At 39.9% G+C, this 20,262-nt stretch overlaps 1 protein-coding gene across 4 annotated transcripts; it reads left to right on the top strand.

Moving 5' to 3' along the window:
* The first annotated feature begins 1,407 nt into the window (after positions 1 to 1,407).
* aldh1l1 (aldehyde dehydrogenase 1 family, member L1) lies at positions 1,408 to 20,207 on the top strand. 4 transcript variants are annotated; one of them, XM_072683126.1, is made up of 23 exons: positions 1,408 to 1,421; positions 4,027 to 4,172; positions 5,405 to 5,639; positions 5,742 to 5,907; positions 6,092 to 6,193; positions 7,780 to 7,869; positions 8,169 to 8,306; positions 9,508 to 9,633; positions 10,724 to 10,815; positions 11,050 to 11,197; positions 11,729 to 11,848; positions 12,138 to 12,265; positions 12,414 to 12,564; positions 12,728 to 12,798; positions 13,624 to 13,729; positions 13,895 to 13,982; positions 15,301 to 15,394; positions 15,495 to 15,594; positions 16,053 to 16,151; positions 16,579 to 16,744; positions 17,101 to 17,206; positions 17,348 to 17,547; positions 19,713 to 20,207. In XM_072683126.1, exons 2-23 carry the CDS (start codon positions 4,046 to 4,048, stop codon positions 19,766 to 19,768), a joined length of 2,709 nt encoding a protein of 902 aa, XP_072539227.1. In that variant the 5' UTR covers positions 1,408 to 1,421; positions 4,027 to 4,045; the 3' UTR covers positions 19,769 to 20,207. The 4 variants fall into 4 exon arrangements, with proteins under 4 accessions (XP_072539227.1, XP_072539225.1, XP_072539226.1 ...); XM_072683124.1 differs by lacking the exon at positions 1,408 to 1,421 and adding an exon at positions 2,841 to 2,944; XM_072683125.1 differs by lacking the exon at positions 1,408 to 1,421 and adding an exon at positions 3,147 to 3,193.
* Positions 20,208 to 20,262: the final 55 nt, after the last annotated feature.

Genomic DNA, 20,262 nt, shown 5'->3' with positions numbered 1-20,262 from the left:
GTTTTCCTAATCTGATTTGTTCATATAAACTAAATGTCTACATACAGGATTGAGTTCTGTCTGAGCCTTTTCCTCTTAGGTCCATGAGAGTAATCAGTAAAGAAAAGGCTGGAAGATAGAAAAGGCTGATGATGGCTCATCAAAGTTCATGACAATGGGATGAACTTCTTAAAAACTGCTTCAAACCAAGAACAGCAAGGGTGGCAATGGCATTACATAGACTGAAAAGGTCTATGTAAAGTCTATTCAATTGTACATATCTTTTTGCCAATATTTGCTGTATTGCCAAACTCATGCAATAGTTAACTCATGCAACAGCGTGTGCAAATGATTTCTAAGGCCCCTTCATGCTTAATAGGCATAAAATGAATCAGTTGCATGTCTGCACGGTTCTACTCTATTTTCCTACCCTACCCCACCCCCATCTATGTGTATGTGCTTATGTGTATTTGTATGTGTGTATATACTTTGTATATGTTTGCATTGGTGCTTTCGCCACTATTTTCTTCCTTTATTGTCATATGACTGGAAACCAAGTAGACTCGTGACCTTTGGCCAGTCAGCCCTGTCTATATCTATCTATATATCTCTATATCTGTTCTAAACATTTACTGTATTATACGATACTAAAGCCATTTTATGGTGGAATCAAGGTCAGTCACATCAAACTTTGTTACCCCATGGTCATGGCACACAGAGTCTGATTGAGTAACTCCACTTCATCTTTTTTCAGGAAAAATCTGCAAAACGAGGGTTTGTTCTGGGCCTACTCTCCTTTTATCGCCAGAGCAAACCCCACCATGTCTATAGTCATTTGACTTGGCATTGCACCACCACTGCTGAGGTAACCGAAGGTCAGTTACTGAATGACTCAGCACCTTAATGCTCAGATTTAACTTGCATGGTAACTTTAAGCAGGCTGTTGTTTTGACCACAAATCAGATCTACAAAAGAACATGTTTCACTGCACATTGATGTATAGACCCAGTTCAACTGAAATACCGATTGTTTCATTTAAAATATTGAACTCATATGGATTATTACGAGTTTAGAAGAAGTGAGAGAAAATATGAGCAAATGTTACTTAGCTGCTGCTGTGAAGTAAATGGAAATATAATATAATACTTATATGCTCCTGTATAAAAGCAGAATGTCAATAAATGCATTTAAAAATTACTTATAATTGTGAGGACTATTCCTTAAGCGCTCTCCTTGTTCCTATTTAACATCATGTACATTTCCATTTCTACCTTTACCATCCATCTCCTCTCTTCTTCTCAGTCTTATTTTGTATTTTTATCTCAGTTCACTGGGGGGTTGAATGGTGGTGGTCCGGCCTTCTAGCAGAAGACACCCAACCCTTCGGTCTCCAGCTCCTTCAGTCATAGAATGACTTTTCATACTGCAGCCAGGTGTTGAAGGTATCAGAACAAGTGTTACTGAGATGTTGCAGTGTCCGTGTGTGTGTGTGTGTCTGTGTGTGGGTGTGTGTGTTGCATTTAAATAAATATAAATAGAATAGAATATAAATATTTATTTTATCATCACAAGATTTCAATGTCTAATTTTCTTTTGATTATGAGTTTATGAGATTATGAGACAATGCTGACAATGCAATGAGAAGGTACCAGCATAGTTTCTCCACAAATAATTTATTTGAGTTGATCAATACTCAAGTGACAATAAGCCTTCTTTTACTGTAAGAGAAATCAGCACATCTGAGCATTAAACACCACTCTTGAGTTGCAGGTGAGGGGCACTGCTGAAGTACGCTGAGGCTAAAAGCACCCCACTTTCACTCAAACCAACCAGGAATAAACCAACACAGGAAAAACAGCTGTGTCTTAGCTGTGATGGTAGGGCAGGCTTGCAGTATCACAGATACTCACTTAACCAACAACTGGTCTACCTCAGGAATGGGTGGATAGATACTGGTGCTTTTCTTTATGTGATTACAAGAGTTTTCCAAGCAGTTTTTGTCTCTCTTTTTTGGTTTGTTTTAATATTATAAAAGTGAAAATAATTTTTTTGATTATTAAAAACCAAATTGCAGCCAATTCAGGTTTGAGGAAAAGGGGAAGTGTAAAACACAGTCAGTGAACTAGTCAGTGCTCTGTATGAGGCTTTTTCTCTTAGTTTCATGTGGGTAATCAGTAAAGAAAAGACTGGAAGAGACAGAAAGATGGAGCTGTTTCTATTCTATTGTATCTGCTCATAGAAAATAAGAAGTATTTCATGGATGTTATTACAATAATGCTGATCATGGCTCATCAACAACTAGCTGTGCTGAAGTTTCCCAGTGTTCAGTAAAGCCAGTCTTACAGAGTGAGCTGTGAACAACATTGGGCAACAAACGTGGTTCATCAGTTACATTTGTTTAAGGTCATTCATTTTAAAGGTGTTTGCTTGTAAGGGCACAGTGTTGGCATCCTCTTGAGAATAGCATAAATATGACAGGTTTTAATAGTAGAAAATTGAAAATGTATTTTTTGAGTATTAAACCAAATTGCAGCAAATCCAGGGTTTGAGGTAAGATTGTGAAAATCCTAATGTGATTTGTTCATATAAACTAAATGTCTACATACAGGATTGAGTTCTGTCTGAGCCTTTTTCTCTTAGATTCATGACAGTAATCAGTAAAGAAAAGGCTGATCATGGCTCATCAAAGTTCATGACAATGGGATGAACTTCTTAAAAACTGCTTCAAACCAAGAACAGGAAGTAAAGCCAGTCTTACAAAGTGAGCTGCGCTTTGAACGTATGTGTGTTGCTAGGAGACATGCAGACGTGGCCCCGCCCCCTCCTTCAGCTCGCTCTCGCTTGTGTAATTCCTCTCAAGGCCAATGGCGGTGTGGCCAGTTTCAGTCTCAGCCCGGATAAATCGCGCCCTTCTGCAACTTGACTCCTCTTTCACACAGCAGGAGGGTCTGGGGGACGTGCAAGGGTATGTGGAGCTCTGCTTCTGCACACAGCCGCGCTGGTGCACTCGTATATGGAAAATTCACCTGTCACTTTTTTCTGCAACTTGGATTCTAAGTTAAATGATCTTGGGGGGCTTTTGCTTTGCATTGCATTGCATGGACGAAAATAAGCGAAGGACGTCGCGTTTGCATACAGGGACTGACAGTTCCCCGACTGAGACAAAGAGGCAATCTTAACTAGCAGAGAAGTGAATGAGTAGCCTACAGTAAGCGTGAGTGAGCAGCAGATTTGCAGATTTGCAGAAATGCAAAGAGAGTAGGGTGGAAAGTGTTCAGTGTTTGGTCGCTTTCATGCTGCAGCTTGAAGTGTCAGTTAAGTTAATACAGTGCTAATGTTTCCGCACCCACTCCAGTGCGCCTGAGCAGACCCCCTCTTCTGATTGGACAGAAGTCATTTAAAGACGAGCCCCCGGCCTGTTCGTGAACTCGGTGCACTCTTGTGGATCTTGTGGGAAAATATTTTTTTTACAGCTACGTAACGTGTGTAAATAATGAATGCCAGTCAACATGTCTCATAGCATATTTTAGACTTGTGTTGCAGTCCTGGAGAAGATGCAGCTATTCTGGGCAACACATGAGTAACAGGGGGCACTTGCCTATTCTAGATGTGCATAGAGGAGTTTAAACCCATGCTGAAGTGAAAGTATTGTTTCTGTAACATATGACTGGAAAAAACTTGGCAGAACTGCAGTGGAACCTCTTAGCACATTCGTTAGCAAAGGAACTGAAGTTTGTTAGGAGCTGTTCTTCTGTTTTAGGACCATTTAGGTCTAAAATAAGAAGCTAAACCTCACAAGTTTAGGTTGTGACCAATCGGAAAGTCGTACTGTCAAGTGCTGTCACCAGCATAACATTGTAGCCTTGTAGAATGTGTTTCTGAGCTGTTTTATAGATCCCTCTGTCCACAGTCCGCTTGTTTGAGAAGGTGCATTACTGCTATACGTCTGTATACCTGTACACTACAGTTGAGTTTCTAATGGTCATGATCAAAAATCTCTCACACAGCAGCATCCCATTCAATGTGAGTCCACATGTCTCTCCTCAGTGATCTGTGACTGTCCAGGATGAGGATCGCAGTGATCGGACAGAGCCTTTTTGGACAGGAGGTGTATCAAGAGCTCAAGAAAGAAGGCAACATCATTGTTGGTGTGTTCACCATACCCGACAAAGATGGCAAAGCTGATCCACTAGGTAATTCTTTCATTTCTTCATTGCTCTTCTCAACACTGAGGCATCATCATGCCTTGTGCAAGAGATTAGCCATGGCAGCTGGACTTGGATACAGTGCCTCAGGATAGCAGGTAGAAGCCAGTTCTTTACTTTACTGTGTTGTTTGCAGAGTCTTGGCCTATCGATTGCCTACAGATCAGCGGAAGGTGAACAAGTCTTGCTGAGGTCTTGTTATTGACCATGTAGTCTCAGTTAGATAAGAAGGCGTCAGAGAGGAGATGTTTGAAGCACAGTGTTTAATTTATTCGTAGTACTTTTTTCCTCATTGCTGAGGCCTTTTTGCATCATTCTGCTATTTCTGAACCACTTCTGTGTGCCTTATTGGTGCTCATGTTGCATTTTATTTGATCAAATGGAACAAAATAGATATTAATAAATATCTTTTGGTATAAATGTAAAAGGTGCTTCTAGCAAAGGTTATATTGATAATATGAATCATTTCTCATTTTTTTGTGTCATAAGCTACTATTTGTGCAAAAAACACAACACAGTGCACATGTGAATTGCCTTTAATCAGTACTCTGAAGAAACAGTAACTGAATCCCATTATAAATTCACACATATTAAAATGTTTTAGCATATTAAAAAGAACGTGCTAAAATCTCAACTATTTCGGGTGAAGTGTTGGGCTTGATTAATGATATATTAATCTATAGACTATAGGTGAATTGTTACTCTTATTGTTCAGTAACTACTTGATGTTATTTAGTAACTACTATGAAAATAGTTGTGTAGTACAGTAGTAAAAAGCTCTGTAGTAGTTGTTGTTATATATGAGTATATAGTAGGTATGTAATAGTAGGAAGTTGTTATATAGTTGTTATATAGTAGTAGACAGTTGTTATATAGTTGTAAATAGTTATATAGTGGTAGATTGTATATTTTAGTAGACAATAGTTATTTATGTTTAGACAATAGTAATATAGTATCAGATAGTAGGTAAATGTTGTACATATCAGTACTCTTCTCCGCACAGCAGTCAGTAAGCTTCAGTAAGATGTATAAATGTCTGAAAATGCAATATATGTATGATATATTGGAACTAATATAATATAAGTTATATAGTTATGAGAGTGAGAAACTGAAATGCATGCCCATATACGAGTTAAAACATTCATTGGAGCTGACTAGGGTTAGTTGAACTTTTCACCCCTAAATGCTAATGTTAGTTTGACTGAATGTTGATTTACCAGGTGCTGAAGCAGAGAAAGATGGTGTGCCAGTGTTTAAGTTCCCACGCTGGCGACTGAAGGGAAAGGCTATCGATGAGGTGGTGGACAAGTATAAGGCAGTGGGCGCCGAGCTCAATGTTCTGCCCTTCTGCTCCCAGTTCATCCCTATGGAGGTAATAGACCACCCACGGCACGGCTCCATCATCTATCACCCTTCGTTACTGCCCCGCCACAGAGGGGCCTCTGCTATCAACTGGTCAGTGTGTGTGTGCATGTGATTTCATTTCATATGTCATGTCTTTGAATGTTTTTGAGATCTAATATGAGATCTAAAATGACAGTGTTGTGTTGTTTATAGGACTCTAATCCATGGCGACAAAAAAGGTGGATTCACAGTGTTTTGGGCAGATGATGGACTGGACACTGGACCAATCCTGTTGCAGAAAGAGTGTGATGTGGAGCCCGATGACACAGTGAACACCATCTATAAGCGCTTCCTGTTTCCAGAAGGAGTTAAAGGAATGGTAAGAACTGTCCCTCTGAGGTCTAAGCCTATTGATCTGGTTAGAACTCTGAGGGTGTCTGCTTAGCTAGCTTACACTGCAGTTTGCATTGCACATACATACATTATAGTGTATGTGAAAGTAGCTTGTGCAGTACATAATGCAGTAATACTTGTAACTTCTCATGTGTGTTTCTGTTTTCAAGGTGGAGGCAGTCAGGCTAATTTCAGAAGGGAAAGCTCCCAAAATTAAGCAACCAGAGGAGGGAGCCACCTACGAATGCATTCAGAAAAAAGACAACTCAAAGGTCGGTGAACTGCATTACTTTTATTGATTGTTTTGGTTTGTGACATTAGGAGCCCTGTCTTTATCAGGCAATCACAGTATTCTGTGTTGTCGCTGCTACATGACTCAAGAACTTGAAAATGTTTTCTGCCAGTCAGATTACTTGCAGTGCCTATAAAAAGATTTAACCCTTAGATGTTTTCAACTCCTCGCCATTCAGATTAAAAAACGATTATTAAAGAGTATAGGTCAGGGGATGGGCACCTGGTGTTCACTTAAATCCATCATTAAGACATGGACAGAATATGATATGAGTATATCTGCCTAGAACAGGCCATCCTCACAAACTGAGTGGTGAGGACGGTGTGTTTGTGGTTGATTTTGGAGACTAAAAGAAGCTTCTTCCAGTTGACCTTGGAGTCTCCCAAATGCCTCTGGACAAACTGTAGACAAGATTGAATTAGGGCTGTACTATATATTGTTTCAGCATCATTATCATGCACATGTGCAATAGTCATCTTGCAGAAGGTGCAATGTCTTGTGCAATGCCAAAATATTTTGTGTAGAAGTTAGGATGCCCTCATGAAAACATATGGACATTTAATTCTATTTTTTTCATCTTATTTCTTGTGAGGAAATAGTTAGGACACCCCCACATTTATTACTACTTCAAATGCCTTAAATTAGACTCACCACATTACCTAAAAATTGTAAGAACATCATGATTTGATTGGTTTGCTCTTGATTGGAAAAGTGTTTACCATAGTGAGATTCAAATAGCTCTCTTAAGGCTTCCAGAAAGACGGTTGCAGATGCACATGAATCTGGAAATGGTATTTAAAAATATCTCAGAATACAAAATGCATCAGGAAGTCTCCAACAATCCTAAGATGTCATCACGGGACCTACAGGCAGCTCTTACCACACATGAAGTCAAAGTCCACACATGAAGTCTTTGTAAACCAGACACAGCATTTGAGCACTAGAACCCATATCAACTGTGAAGCATGGAGGTGGAAATGTCACGGTTTGGGACTGCTTTTCTGCACTAGGGCTGGAGAGCTCTCCAACATAGAATTCACTAGGAATTATTTACTGTATCAGAAGTGCTCGAGGAAAATGTGAAAATCTGTATTTTACTCCATTCTCGGTTTGCATTTTCAATATCATGACCTGTTGGATAACATCTGGTCAAATCTGGAGAAAATTCTATTTTTTTTATCACGGTATATATTGCATACTTGCATAATAATTGCATATTAATTATTGCAATCTATTTTTTTCCAACATTGTGCACCCATAGACTTAATTCTCTTTCCCACTCTCCTATAAAGCTTTGACCCGTGTTGAGAGCATTTGCTAGTACTAGGGGGAGTCACAAACAGGTGGGTCACCTGGAAGTACACAATTGGGCAAAAAAGGAACAAACAATGTTTTTTCCTTCTGATTCCTGATTTACAGTTTGGGAGATACAACATTTTGTTCCAGCAGTGATGACGTGCAGCGTCATGATGCAGTGTCAGTTCAAACTTAGTGTAGTGGTCATGTGTTAAACGTTTTTGAACAAAGATGTACTGTATGTGTGTGTGCATTCTTGTGTATGTGTAGATTGACTGGAATCAGCCTGCTGAGGCCATCCATAACTGGATCAGAGGAAATGATAAGGTTCCTGGAGCCTGGGCAGAGGTTGACGGAAAGGTTTGTTATGTCACATTCATTTTTTTATGAACCCACAATTGAGTAGTAAAGCATATGTCGTATTGCTGGTTACGTGTTTGCTAAAAAAAATACAGCATGGTAAATTGCATTATTCACAGTTCAGTGGTAATATTTACCCCCTTTGTCACACATAAACACCACATACTTACTCATGCGTGACCCACAATGTGAAATACTTCTCATCTGTGAAGAGTCTAAAAGCTTTTAATAAACGTATAAAAAACATATATATATATATATAAACTATTTAACAAGGTTGTCTCTTTTCTCCCTGGTAGAATGTGACATTCTATGGTTCAACATTGGTGGATAACAACTCTACAGCTAAAGGGCAGCCTTTGGAGATTCTTGGGGCAAGCCAGCCAGGCCTGGTTACCAAAAATGGCCTGGTTCTTTTTGGCAATGATGGCAAGACGGTAAGGGTATACAGACTCATGCTAGAGAAATGAAATCTCTCATTTCTGAAATTACTGTTTAGTTATTATTCATAATAATAGAGTAGACGTATTATACTGTAACCACTATGCATTAATGTTCTAACTGTTATGACTTATTATTTGGTAACAACTATATAACTATTGTTTTTTGTTGTTGTTGCTGTTAAATTGTAATTGTAATTTGTAGAAAACAAAGTAGGCGCACAGGCTGTTTGCAGTAGCCAGCAGTTTGCCTGTGGGCTCTACTGTTGTTGCAAATTGTACATTTTTGGGATAATTTCTATGAAAGGAAGGGAATGGAACCACAGAGTCTGTGTTTTCTACAAGCATTGGTTAAAAGGCGTTAAATAAAGTGTGGGTCGACATATAGACCTTAAGGGCCAGTTTTGCAGACAGGGATTGAGCCTAGTCTTGTACTTACTAAAGCTTACTAAATGGTGATACTAAATGGTGATTCTCCATTGAAATTAAAATTAGTAGTAATTTCTTCTTTACCTTTATTAGAAGAAACGTATGCAAAGGGTTATATAGGGTTATGCAAATATCTTTTTTTTGGAACTTACTTTAAACTTTTTAAATACATTATACACATTATATAACAATTATTTATTTATTTATATAGAATCATTGTAAAATACAATACAAACCACCTACCTACCTCTCTTTTTTACCTTTAACCCACAAATTATGTTTTCACACATCAGCCAATATCATCCTTAACATACAGTTCTGTTGGAAAGTGAAGTGTTGTGTCCTCAATTCCCCCAAAGTAGAAATCACTGTATTGTCTCAGCTCATCAGTCCATAATAAAACCCCATTCATGCCTTTTGGTCCAGCTTGGCTGAGTGGAGGGGTCGGTACGTGAACTGGCTCTGCCTGGCTTCTCTTCTCTTCGGACTGAAAACGCCTTTTGTCTTTTAATTACATAATCACACTCTGATAGACAGATAGAGAGACAGAGAGAGCAGGAATAGAGAAAGGGAACAGAGGGAAAAGTGTGGTAGGGGTTCCATAACAGAAAAGGAGTCTAAAAGTGTAGGGGAACTCTCACAGATGCAGCCAATGTGGGGAAAAAGCATGCAGCACACAGCTAGAACTAATGTAGTGTGGATTTAAACATATCACAGATTTTTAACCCAGTGTTTAATGTATGTGTGTTTTCTGTCTGTGTGTGTGTAGTTGCTGGTGAAGAACCTGCAGTTTGAGGATGGAAAGATGATTGCAGCTGCTCAGTATTTTAAGGCCGGCTCTAGCACTGCAGTGGAGCTGACAGAGGAGGAGAAGAGTTTTGCCGAGCAGATGAGGGTCAGACACTCTACCTACCTTCCCCTTCTTCAGTCAGTTCAGTCATGCAGTACAAACATTGCCGTGATTGATTAGTGAATTATATTGTGCTGTAGATGTTAACACAAAAATAAAGCAGTTGTAAGGGGTTCGCCTGTCCAGCTGCCTGCCAGCAGAGGGTGACAGCAGCAAAGCATTATTTAACACCAGGGAATCATTAGCACCAACCAGGTGCACATGCATGTAAGCCAAGACCCTGCATGTAAGCCAGGGTTGATAGCTCACACTTTGTCACACCTTTGCAAAAAGGGGTAACCGGTACATAATGTAGCGTTTTGTCTCAAAGGAAAGAAAAAACATGATAGGAAAAGAAAAGAAAGAGAAAGATGCTCCAATCTACAGAAAAGACAGTTGAACTGCCTCCTTTCACCCTGTTTATCAATAGTCAGGACCTCACCAGACCACCACAGAGCCGGTATTATTTGGGTGGTGGGTTGTTCTCAGCACTGCAGTGACATGGTAATATGGCAGTGGTGTGTTGTTGAGTGTGTTGCGCTGGTACAAGTGGATCAGACACAGCAGTGCTGCTGGAGTTTTTAAACACCTCAATGCCATTGCTGGACTGAGAATAGTCCACCCACAAGAAATATCCAGCCAACAGCGTCCTGTGGGCAAAATCCTGTGACCACTGATGAAGGACTAGAGGATGACCAGTACAAAATTATGCAGCTACAGCTGAGCTTCAGTCTCTGAAATCCATAATAATTTACTTATTTTCCCAGTGCACTTACCACATTTCATCATGACCATGATATATGTCATCATCCTTCGGCAAATCAGTAACCTGTGCTCTTTCTTCATTCCTGCTATGCTATCAGAATACCAGAAAATGTGATGTCCCTGACCTGGATATGCTTGGCACATACAGTGTATAACTCTTGGCATCCTGTAGCATTCCAGATGCCAGGTGTCCACTCCTTCAGTTAGGTGCTGGAGGAGATAAGAAGAGCAATTTGTGTGCTTTTGCTATTAGAGTGGTTAAATATAGGTCACTTTGTCTGTGAGATATAACTCTGTGTGTGTGTGTGTGTGTGTGTATGTATCCATTCAGGTGGTGTGGAAGAGTATTTTGACTAATGTGGAGAAGATAGATGACTCCACTGACTTTTTTAAGTCAGGAGCTGCCTCCATGGATGTTGTCAGGTAAACAGACACACAAGTATATTTTGAATTAAAGCAGCATTGTGTGGCAATCTCTGTAATAGAGAGACTACACCTCTGTCATTGCCATGCTGGGCCTGGAACACTGGCTACTGCATGTGTATATTAGTATTTACAGACAATATGAAAACAGTAGCCTTGTTGTACTTTTTTGTCTTTATGCAAATCTATTTCTCCATTTTCTCCATTCCTCCTACTCTCTCTCTCTCTTTGCAGGCTGGTAGAGGAGGTAAAACTGAGGGCAAGTCAGCTGCAGTTGCAGAACGAGGATGTTTACATGGCAACAACCTTTCAGGAGTTCATCCAGATGTGTGTGAGGAAGCTGAGAGGAGAGGACGCTGAGGCAGAGCTTGTTGTTGACTATGTGAGTGCTGTAACTGTAGGGACAGACTTATGCAGGGTCTTGTACTATTTCACATACTAAGTAAATACACTTACAAGAACTGCTCAGATGTATGTACACTATATGTCCAAATGTTTGTGGACACCTCCTCTAATGAATGCATTCAGCTACTTGAAGTTGCACCCATTGCTGACACAGAGGTGTAAATGCACACACACACAGATTGTTTAGTCCCTATAGAGAAGTACTGCCAGTAGGATAGGACTCCCTGAAGATCAACATGAACCTATTGGATCAGTGCCTAATGCTGGGCATAGGCTAGAGGGGTATCCCTCTACCACTAAAGGAGGTGTAGTGAAGAATGTGTGGAAAACCGTTTATTTCGAGAACTTTAAGAAAATATGAAAATATGGTAGAGGTTTGAAGCAGTCATCAAGGCTCGATGAGGACCTAAAGAGTACTTTTTTGTTTGACATTTTTAGTGTATATCAATTTAGGCAGTACATTTGTCCAGAATCTCATAAGATTCTTCTTTAAAATCATCTGTTTCAGGTGGAGATGAACGTGAACAACATGACCATCCAAATGCCCCACCAGCTCTTTATAAATGGGGAGTTTGTGGATGCTGAGGGAGGAAAGACCTACAAGACTATTAACCCCACCACCGGACAGGTACACTCAGAGAGAATGTGAGGGTTGATCTACAGCCTTGCATTAAACTTTCAAAACTGAGGATTTAGAGGAACGACTTTGTAGTGTGACCATGGAGACTGTGGGCTTTCTACTTTCACTGTAGATGAAGTCTGCTGACTTTAGTATTCAAACCACGGTTCAGGGGGCTGGAATTAATAGCATTTAGGAGGAAATTAATCTTATCACACTCATTTTCTCATTTTCTTTTACTTTCTCATGATTCATATTTAAAATCATGTTTTTTTCTTGCTCCACCTCTCTTTTTTAGCCAATCTGTGACGTATCTCTGGCTCAGATCTCAGATGTGGAGAAGGCTGTTGCAGCAGCTAAGGAGGCTTTTGAGGAAGGAGAATGGGGCAAGATGAACCCCAGAGATAGAGGCAGACTCATCTACAAGTGAGGGAAAACACTGTTAAAATGAAAACTCCACTCTTAATATGGAAATTAACAAATAATTCTGTATAGGAGTAGCTATAGCAATGGATGTAGATACGAATGAGTGATATCAGTAATGCATTATGTGTATGTGTGTGTGTTACCCCAGACTGGCAGATCTAATGGAGCAGCACCAGGAAGAGCTGGCCACTATTGAGTCTATAGACTCAGGAGCTGTCTACACACTTGCCCTCAAAACCCACGTCGGCATGTCCATTCAGACATTCAGATACTTTGCTGGCTGGTGTGACAAGATCCAGGTCAGAGTTTATGCCAGGGTCTTACTAATAAGTAAATAATAACTGCAAACAGTCAATTTAAATTACAGTCTCAAGACTGTGTTGCATTGACGTGGTGTTCAAATGATGCAAAGCAATATCTGTGTATAAAGGTGTGTGGATTGTCTTCTGTTGTCCTCTGCAGGGTTGCACCATCCCAATTAACCAAGCTCGCCCCAATCGCAACCTCACCTTCACTAAGAAAGAGCCAATCGGGTAAACCTTCTACTCACTATGTTTGACCATAGAGATTTTAGCAAGGCTAAACATGTGCTTTACCTCCTTAAAGGCCTAACATTAAGCTGTTACTTCCAATGCTTTATATTCAGCAAATACTATAGAGGGTGCAGTTCAATACACTATATGGGCAAAAGTATTGGGGCACCTGCTCATTTATTGTTTCTTCTGAAATCAAGGGCATTGAAAAGAGCGTATCCCTTTTGCTAGAGTAACTGGCTCCACTGTCCAGAAAAGGCTTTCTACTAGATTTTGGAGCATTGCTTTGTGTAATATAATTGCATTCAGTGCCAAGAGCATTTCTGAAGTCAGGATGTTAAATGATCACCACCCCACCTCATCCCCAACTGCCCAAGTTATCACAAACGTATTGTATGGAGCACCATCCATCATGCCGGAAAACACAATTCCAACTGCTTCACAGCTCAATGCTGGGTGGTGTTGTACCCCTCTAGCCTACGCTTGGCATCATACATGGCAATCTATTGACAATACTTCTACATAGGGACTAGACAAGTGGTGTGTGCGCATTTGTGCATCTGTGTCAGCAATGGGTGAAGTTTAAAATAGTTCAATGTTTTAGAAGGGGTGTCCACAGACATTTGGACATAAAGTGTGATATGTAAGGGATGTTGTTATAGGAGGTCCTATAATCATCTAAAGGATTCTTGGGAACTGGGTTTTTTCAGAAGTTAACTAAATGAAACATTGTTTGTGTAATTGAAAACAGTAGGTCTTTAGCAGTTCTGCAGCTGTTTTGAATTGTATTTGAATGAACATTATATTTTGTTTGTCTATGTTAAGTGTGTGTGCCATTGTGATTCCATGGAACTATCCTCTAATGATGCTGGCATGGAAAACTGCAGCCTGCCTGGCAGCTGGCAACACTGTCGTGCTGAAACCAGCGCAGGTCAGGAGCTCAAGAACATTGAATTCATCTAATCTCTTAATGTCAAGTTTACTGACATCTTTAAAACACTAGTAACACCCACACACCTACTGGCACACTGGCAAAACTGGCTAGAGCTGAATGTGTGTGTGTGTGTGTGTGTGTGTGTTGAATATTGAACTCTAGGTGACCCCACTGACTGCTGTAAAGTTTGCTGAATTGGCTGCGAGGGCAGGATTCCCCAAAGGCGTGATCAATATCCTGCCTGGCTCAGGTATGCTTTCTGTGTTAGAGTCAGTGTATGAACTTCCCTTAGGTAATCTGAAGTATGAGTTAACTCTTAATTACAGTTTTTATCTTATCTACAAATATTTCATGTAAATACGTCTTGTAGCATTTTGATTTGTCCAACAGTAACTATTATGTCAATAAATTTCAGTTTTGCTGTTCCGGTCCTGGCCAGTGCGCTGCCAAGAAGTTGAAATTCAGTTCTGTTGCATCTGTACCTCTGCCTCAGCTGATAATAAAATAGTGAGGAAGACCTTTCGAATGTTAAATGCTCTCACTTGCCATCGCTGTGACGTACGAAGCAGTAAAGACTTTGATTGGCTGCTTTCTACCCTGCCTGTTTCTCACTGTCTCTGCCTCCACAACTGCTTTATCGACACCGTAACATGCATTTGTCAATTGTGCTGGGCAACAAAAAAAAAAATGAGGGTGGATGTACTCTTTGACTCGCCTACAAGGTCATTTGAAAAGTGCATGCAGATGTATTGTCACACTAGCAGTCATCACTCTGCATTCTGAAAACAACAAAAATAGGCTAATTATTTAGGTCCTATTGTGGCCTGTATCCTCTTATTGCGAATAGATTTCTTGGTAGGATTTACAACTTAATTGTATATTTTTATCATTTGTGTGTATTCTTTTATTATTATTATAATTATTATTATTATTATTACTATTTGTTATGACATTAATCATGTAAATTTGCTAGATTAGATTACCTTCTAAAAAAGAATGTTTGGGATTTGTCCTGAATCTGCTGCCCTCTGGAGTTTAACTACAGCCGTAATCAACCAGACCTATGCTAGATTAAGTTCTGAACTGATCAGTAGGTCTCCAAAAGGATGGTTTGGCATCTCTATACAATTGACAGTCAGTTGTAATATTTTTTTAAAGTTGCTTATTGGATATGATATCATTTAATATGAAACTGTGCACTTGAGAACACACGCATAATCATTCAAAACATAATCATACACAGTTTGATTTCCAATAAATGTATGCAGTGATTATAATATAATGTTTGTCCTGTTAAGCTTTACGTTTCAAATATTTAGTAGAAACCTGTAAAAAAATAGATGTTGTAGATGTATCGAGAATAATAAACTGAGCTGTGGATGATTCTAAAATTACATCATTCTGTATAACTTACAGAATAATGTTATACAGAAAAAAACAGTACATTATTAACAACTAGTTTATAAAACCACTCATTACAATTTTGGGGTCTAGTATATTATTTTTGATTGTATGACCAATGATTCCAATTTCCAATTTAAATAGTAGTGTGTGCTTGCATGTTCCAGGCTCTCTGGTTGGCCAGCGGCTGTCAGACCACCCTGACGTGCGTAAACTAGGCTTTACTGGCTCTACCGAGATCGGCAAACAGATCATGAAGAGGTGAAAGAACTCTGGCCCCTTCCTAGAAACAGAGTGACTGACAGCCCTGAGCCTAAGATGTATTGACAATTTTTTATTGCTGTGTGTGTTTGTCCTGCAGCTGTGCCATCAGTAATGTGAAGAAGGTCTCTCTGGAGCTGGGTGGAAAGTCTCCTCTCATTATTTTCAGCGACTGTGACCTGGACAAAGCAGTGAGAATGGTCAGAGCATGTCTCAGTAACTCCAATACTAACACACCATCCTTGTCAGGAAAAAAAACACCAATTGCAAAAGAAAGCATATTTTATTGCCACTTTACAGCAGAATTCAACCTCCACATTTAACCTATTTACATCAGTCACGCTAGTGAATTGGGCAGTGAGAACACACACGGGGGATTAGGTACCTAGCATAAGGCAGGCATAAATGCTGGTGCTGGGGATTAAACCAGCGGCCTTCCAGATCCAAGCCTGCTTCTCTAACCTTAAGGTCGTGGCTGCCCCATTTCACCAATGACATTTTTCTTACTACAGCTGGTGATGATAACGAGGCTATGTGTGGTTCTAATGTGGTTCTAATACATTATATTTAATGACTGATAATATCTGTGTTCAGAATAACTTGAAACACACACACATATGCCAGACTATACCATGTCACTGTGTCTTATTGCATGCAGGGGATGAGTTCAGTGTTCTTCAACAAGGGGGAGAACTGCATTGCTGCAGGCAGGCTGTTTGTAGAAGAATCCCTGCATGACACCTTTGTCCAGAGAGTGGTAAGATTTCCTTTCATTTTTAATTTATAATTAACTGCATAATTCACACATTTAGTTTTGTGATGTTCGAAACGTGAAACAGGTCCATAGTGCATAGTTCCTTTAACCCAGCCATATTGTCTGTACAAGCTTTTGTAGAGCATTTTTGCTTTAAAACAAGTGGTCCACAGGCCTGGTCTTTGAGTACTCCTATTTGTTTTGTGTTTTCCTGCCCTAACATAACAGAATCACCTAATCCCATCATTAGAAGGCTTCTCCGAAAATAATATGAAGTGGGTGTGTTACAGTATAGAATACTCAGCATGTGCAGAGCAACGCAATATACTGTACTTAGTGGCAACTTCCTCAGTGACACTAGGGGCCACTGTTGTATTGCACTAGAATCCAGCTAGAGGTCAGAATGCAGCAGAGTGCTCTTTCTCTGCAGATTGAAGAGGTGAAGAAAATGAAGATCGGTGACCCGCTGGACCGCTCCACAGACCATGGCCCCCAGAACCACAAAGCTCATTTGGACAAACTGGTGGAGTACTGTGAAAAAGGGGTCAAAGAGGGTGCCAAACTTGTGTGTGGAGGGAAACAAGTCAACCGCCCAGGTGGGAAGTGTGAATGATTGCGTGTGTTTGTGTGTTTTCATACAATTATATGATTTGAATATATAGATTTTTGTAGGAAAGTCAGAGAAAACAGGATTAAGGTACATTATGAGCACCAACAAAACAGGAGAACTAGGATGAAGTGAGGCTTCTTTCACTTGGAGGCTGTTTACTATTTTAATGGAGGGATAAACTTCATTTCTGTGTGAATTTGTTTTATATAGTCACATAGTCCAATAATTCAATGCTTTTTGTTCAGATGTCTTTAAATAAAGACATCTAAATAAAGAGCACAGTGTATACAGAATGTGTTTTGCTGAAATCAAGTATATAAGCATATTTCCCCCTTCCTCTAGGTTTCTTCTTTGAGCCCACTGTGTTCACTGATGTGCAGGACCACATGTACATTGCTATCGAGGAGTCATTTGGTCCTGTCATGATCATCTCCAAATTTAAGACTGGGTGAGTGTGGGTCAACAGCAGCCTTGACACTGACAACCTCTACCAGTATCTCTCATGCTCTCTCACCTGCCAGAATTTATCTATGTCCTTCTCTCTCTGTCTCTCGCTCTCTCTCTCTCTCTCTCGCTCTCTCTCTTTCAGTGATGTAGATGGAGTGCTGCAGAGGGCTAATGCTACAGAGTACGGTCTAGCATCAGGAGTGTTCACTCGGGACATCAGCAAAGCTCTGTATGTGAGTGAGAGGCTTCAGGCTGGCACAGTGTTTGTCAACACCTACAACAAAACTGATGTGGCAGCCCCCTTCGGCGGCTTCAAGCAGTCTGGCTTCGGCAAGGATCTGGGTAAGACTGAAAAGTATTTGTAGGAAGGATCCAGGAGTCTTTGTGTAGCAAACTTCTATTTGTCACGCCTAACAATACCCTTTAACTATGGTATAATAATGCTCTACCTTGCATATTATATTGCTTTTATTACCCAAAATGCAGTACGATAATTGCACTAGTGTTCAATAAATACTTAATATAAGAATACATAATTTTAATAAACTACATTCTTTTACAATAATTTACAAGCAACATAACAATTTCTTATGTATCTGTGACAAAAAATTGTGTGCAGAATGGCAAAATAACTGAAAATATGTAGGAACAGAATGGCAATACAGTGGGGAAAAAAGTATTTAGTCAGTCACCAATTGTGCAAGTTCTCCCACTTAAAATGATGGGAGAGGCCTGTAATTGACATCATAGGTAGACCTCAACTATGAGAGACAAAATGAGAAAAAGAAATTCAGAAAATCACATTGTCTGATTTTTAAAGAATTTATGTGCAAATAATGGTGGAAAATAAGTATTTGGTCACCTACAAACAAGCAAGATTTCTGGCTGTCACAGACCTGTAACTTCTTCTTTAAGAGGCTTCTCTGTCCTCCACTCATTACCTGTATTAATGGCACCTATTTGAACTCGTTAACAGTATAAAAGACACCTGCCCACAACCTCAAACAGTCACACTCCAAACTCCACTATGGTGAAGACCAAAGAGCTATCAAAGGACACCAGAAACAAAATTGTAGACCTGCACCAGGCTGGGAAGACTGAATCTGCAATAGGCAAGCAGCATGGTGTGAAGAAATCTACTGTGGGAGCTATAATCAGAAAATGGGAGACCTATAAGACCGCTGCTAATCTCCCTCGATCAGGGGCTCCACGCAAGATCTCAGCCCGTGGGGTCAAAATGATCACAAGAACGGTGAGCAAAAATCCCAGAACCACACGGGGGGACCTAGTGAATGACCTGCAGAAAGCTGGGACCAACGTTACAAAGGCTACCGTCAGTAACACACTACGCCACCAGGGACTCAGATCTTGCAGTGCCAGACGTGTTCCCCTGCCAGTACATATCCGGGCGCGTCTGAAGTTTGCTAGAGAGCATTTGGATGTTCTGGAAGAATATTGGGAGAATGTCTTATGGTCAGATGAAATCAAAGTAGAACTGTTTGGTATACACACAACTCGTTGTGTTTGGAGGAGAGTGAATGCTGAGTTGCATCCAAAGAACACCATACCAACTGTGAAGCATGGGGGTGGCAACATCATGCTTTGGGGCTGTTTCTCTGCAAAGGGACTAGGACGACTGGTCCGTGTACATGAAAGAATGAATGGGGCAATGTATTGTGAGATTTTGAGTGCAAACCTCCTTCCATCAGCAAGGTCACTGAAGATGAAACGTGGCTGGGTCTTTCAGCATGACAATGATCCCAAGCACACTGCCAGGGCAACAAAGGAGTGGCTTCGTAAGAAGCATTTCAAGGTCCTGGAGTGGCCTAGCCAGTTTCCAGATCTCAACCCCTAGAAAACCTTTGGCGGGAGTTGAAAGTCTGTGTTGCCCACCAACAGCTCCAAAACACCAACATACCAGCAACGGTGTGTGCCAACCTTGTGAAGACTTACAGAAAACGTTTGACCTCTGTCATTACCAACAAAGGATATATAACAAAGTATTGAGATGAACTTTTGTTATTGACCAAATACTTATTATCCACCATTATTTGCAAATAAATTCTTTAAAAATCAGACAATGTGATTTTTTTTTCTCATTTTGTCTCTCTTAGTTGAGGTCTATCTATGATGTCAATTACAGGCCTCTCTCATCTTTTTAAATGGGAGAACTTGCACAATTGGTGACTGACCCAATTGATTGGGGGTGACTGATTTCCCCACTGTATGTACACTAAATATGTGCTATATAGAAAAGAAGAATTAAACAGTACTGGGTGTAGAGATGAGCATTGCTGAGTGTGAAGTACAAAATGCAAAATGTACAGCTTAATGCTGTGCAACTCAGGTAACATAATAATTACAAGTGATCAATGTACAGTGATTTAGGAAGAAACGATGAATGAGCAGGTGTCCCAATACTTTTGTCCATATAGTGTTTATCTAAAACATCCATGCATCCTTCTAAAATTGTGTAATAATGAAATTTTTGTCTTCCTCTGTAACAGGCCAAGAAGCTCTCAATGAGTATTTGAAGACTAAAACTGTGACAATCGAGTACTGACATGCCTAGATGCTTCAGTAAACTGTGACTGGGCAAATACATCTCAGTGGAATTTCACTGTTTTAATCTGCCTACTGAGACCTACGATGAAATGTGAAATGCTAAGATGCTTTAATGCTGTAGCGAAATCTACATAAAACTGTAACAATATGTATTTCACTGCACCTCAGTTTAAATGGAGACTTTTATACTCTCCTGATATTTGTATTTTTGAGACATTTTAATACAAATTAAGACTTGGCTTCATTTTGTAAATTATGTTTCTATATGATAGTCTGAAGAAAGATGAAGATGAATAAAACTCTAACAAAAATGTTTCATGTTTCTGTATTACAAATATTGAAATACACATTTACTGAGTTTATGACTACTTCCATTAGTAATGCATTAACATGTTTGTCGTGTGCTAAAAAAACAAATAAAGTCACTCTGTTCTTTACTTTGGGCTACAGTGGTGTCTGTGTCCATTTTTATGACTGCAGTGGATATAAATC

The sequence above is a fragment of the Salminus brasiliensis genome, chromosome 7, assembly GCF_030463535.1.
Source record: "Salminus brasiliensis chromosome 7, fSalBra1.hap2, whole genome shotgun sequence".
Lineage (NCBI taxonomy): Eukaryota > Metazoa > Chordata > Actinopteri > Characiformes > Bryconidae > Salminus > Salminus brasiliensis.
This window is presented reverse-complemented; position numbering and strand designations above follow the sequence as displayed.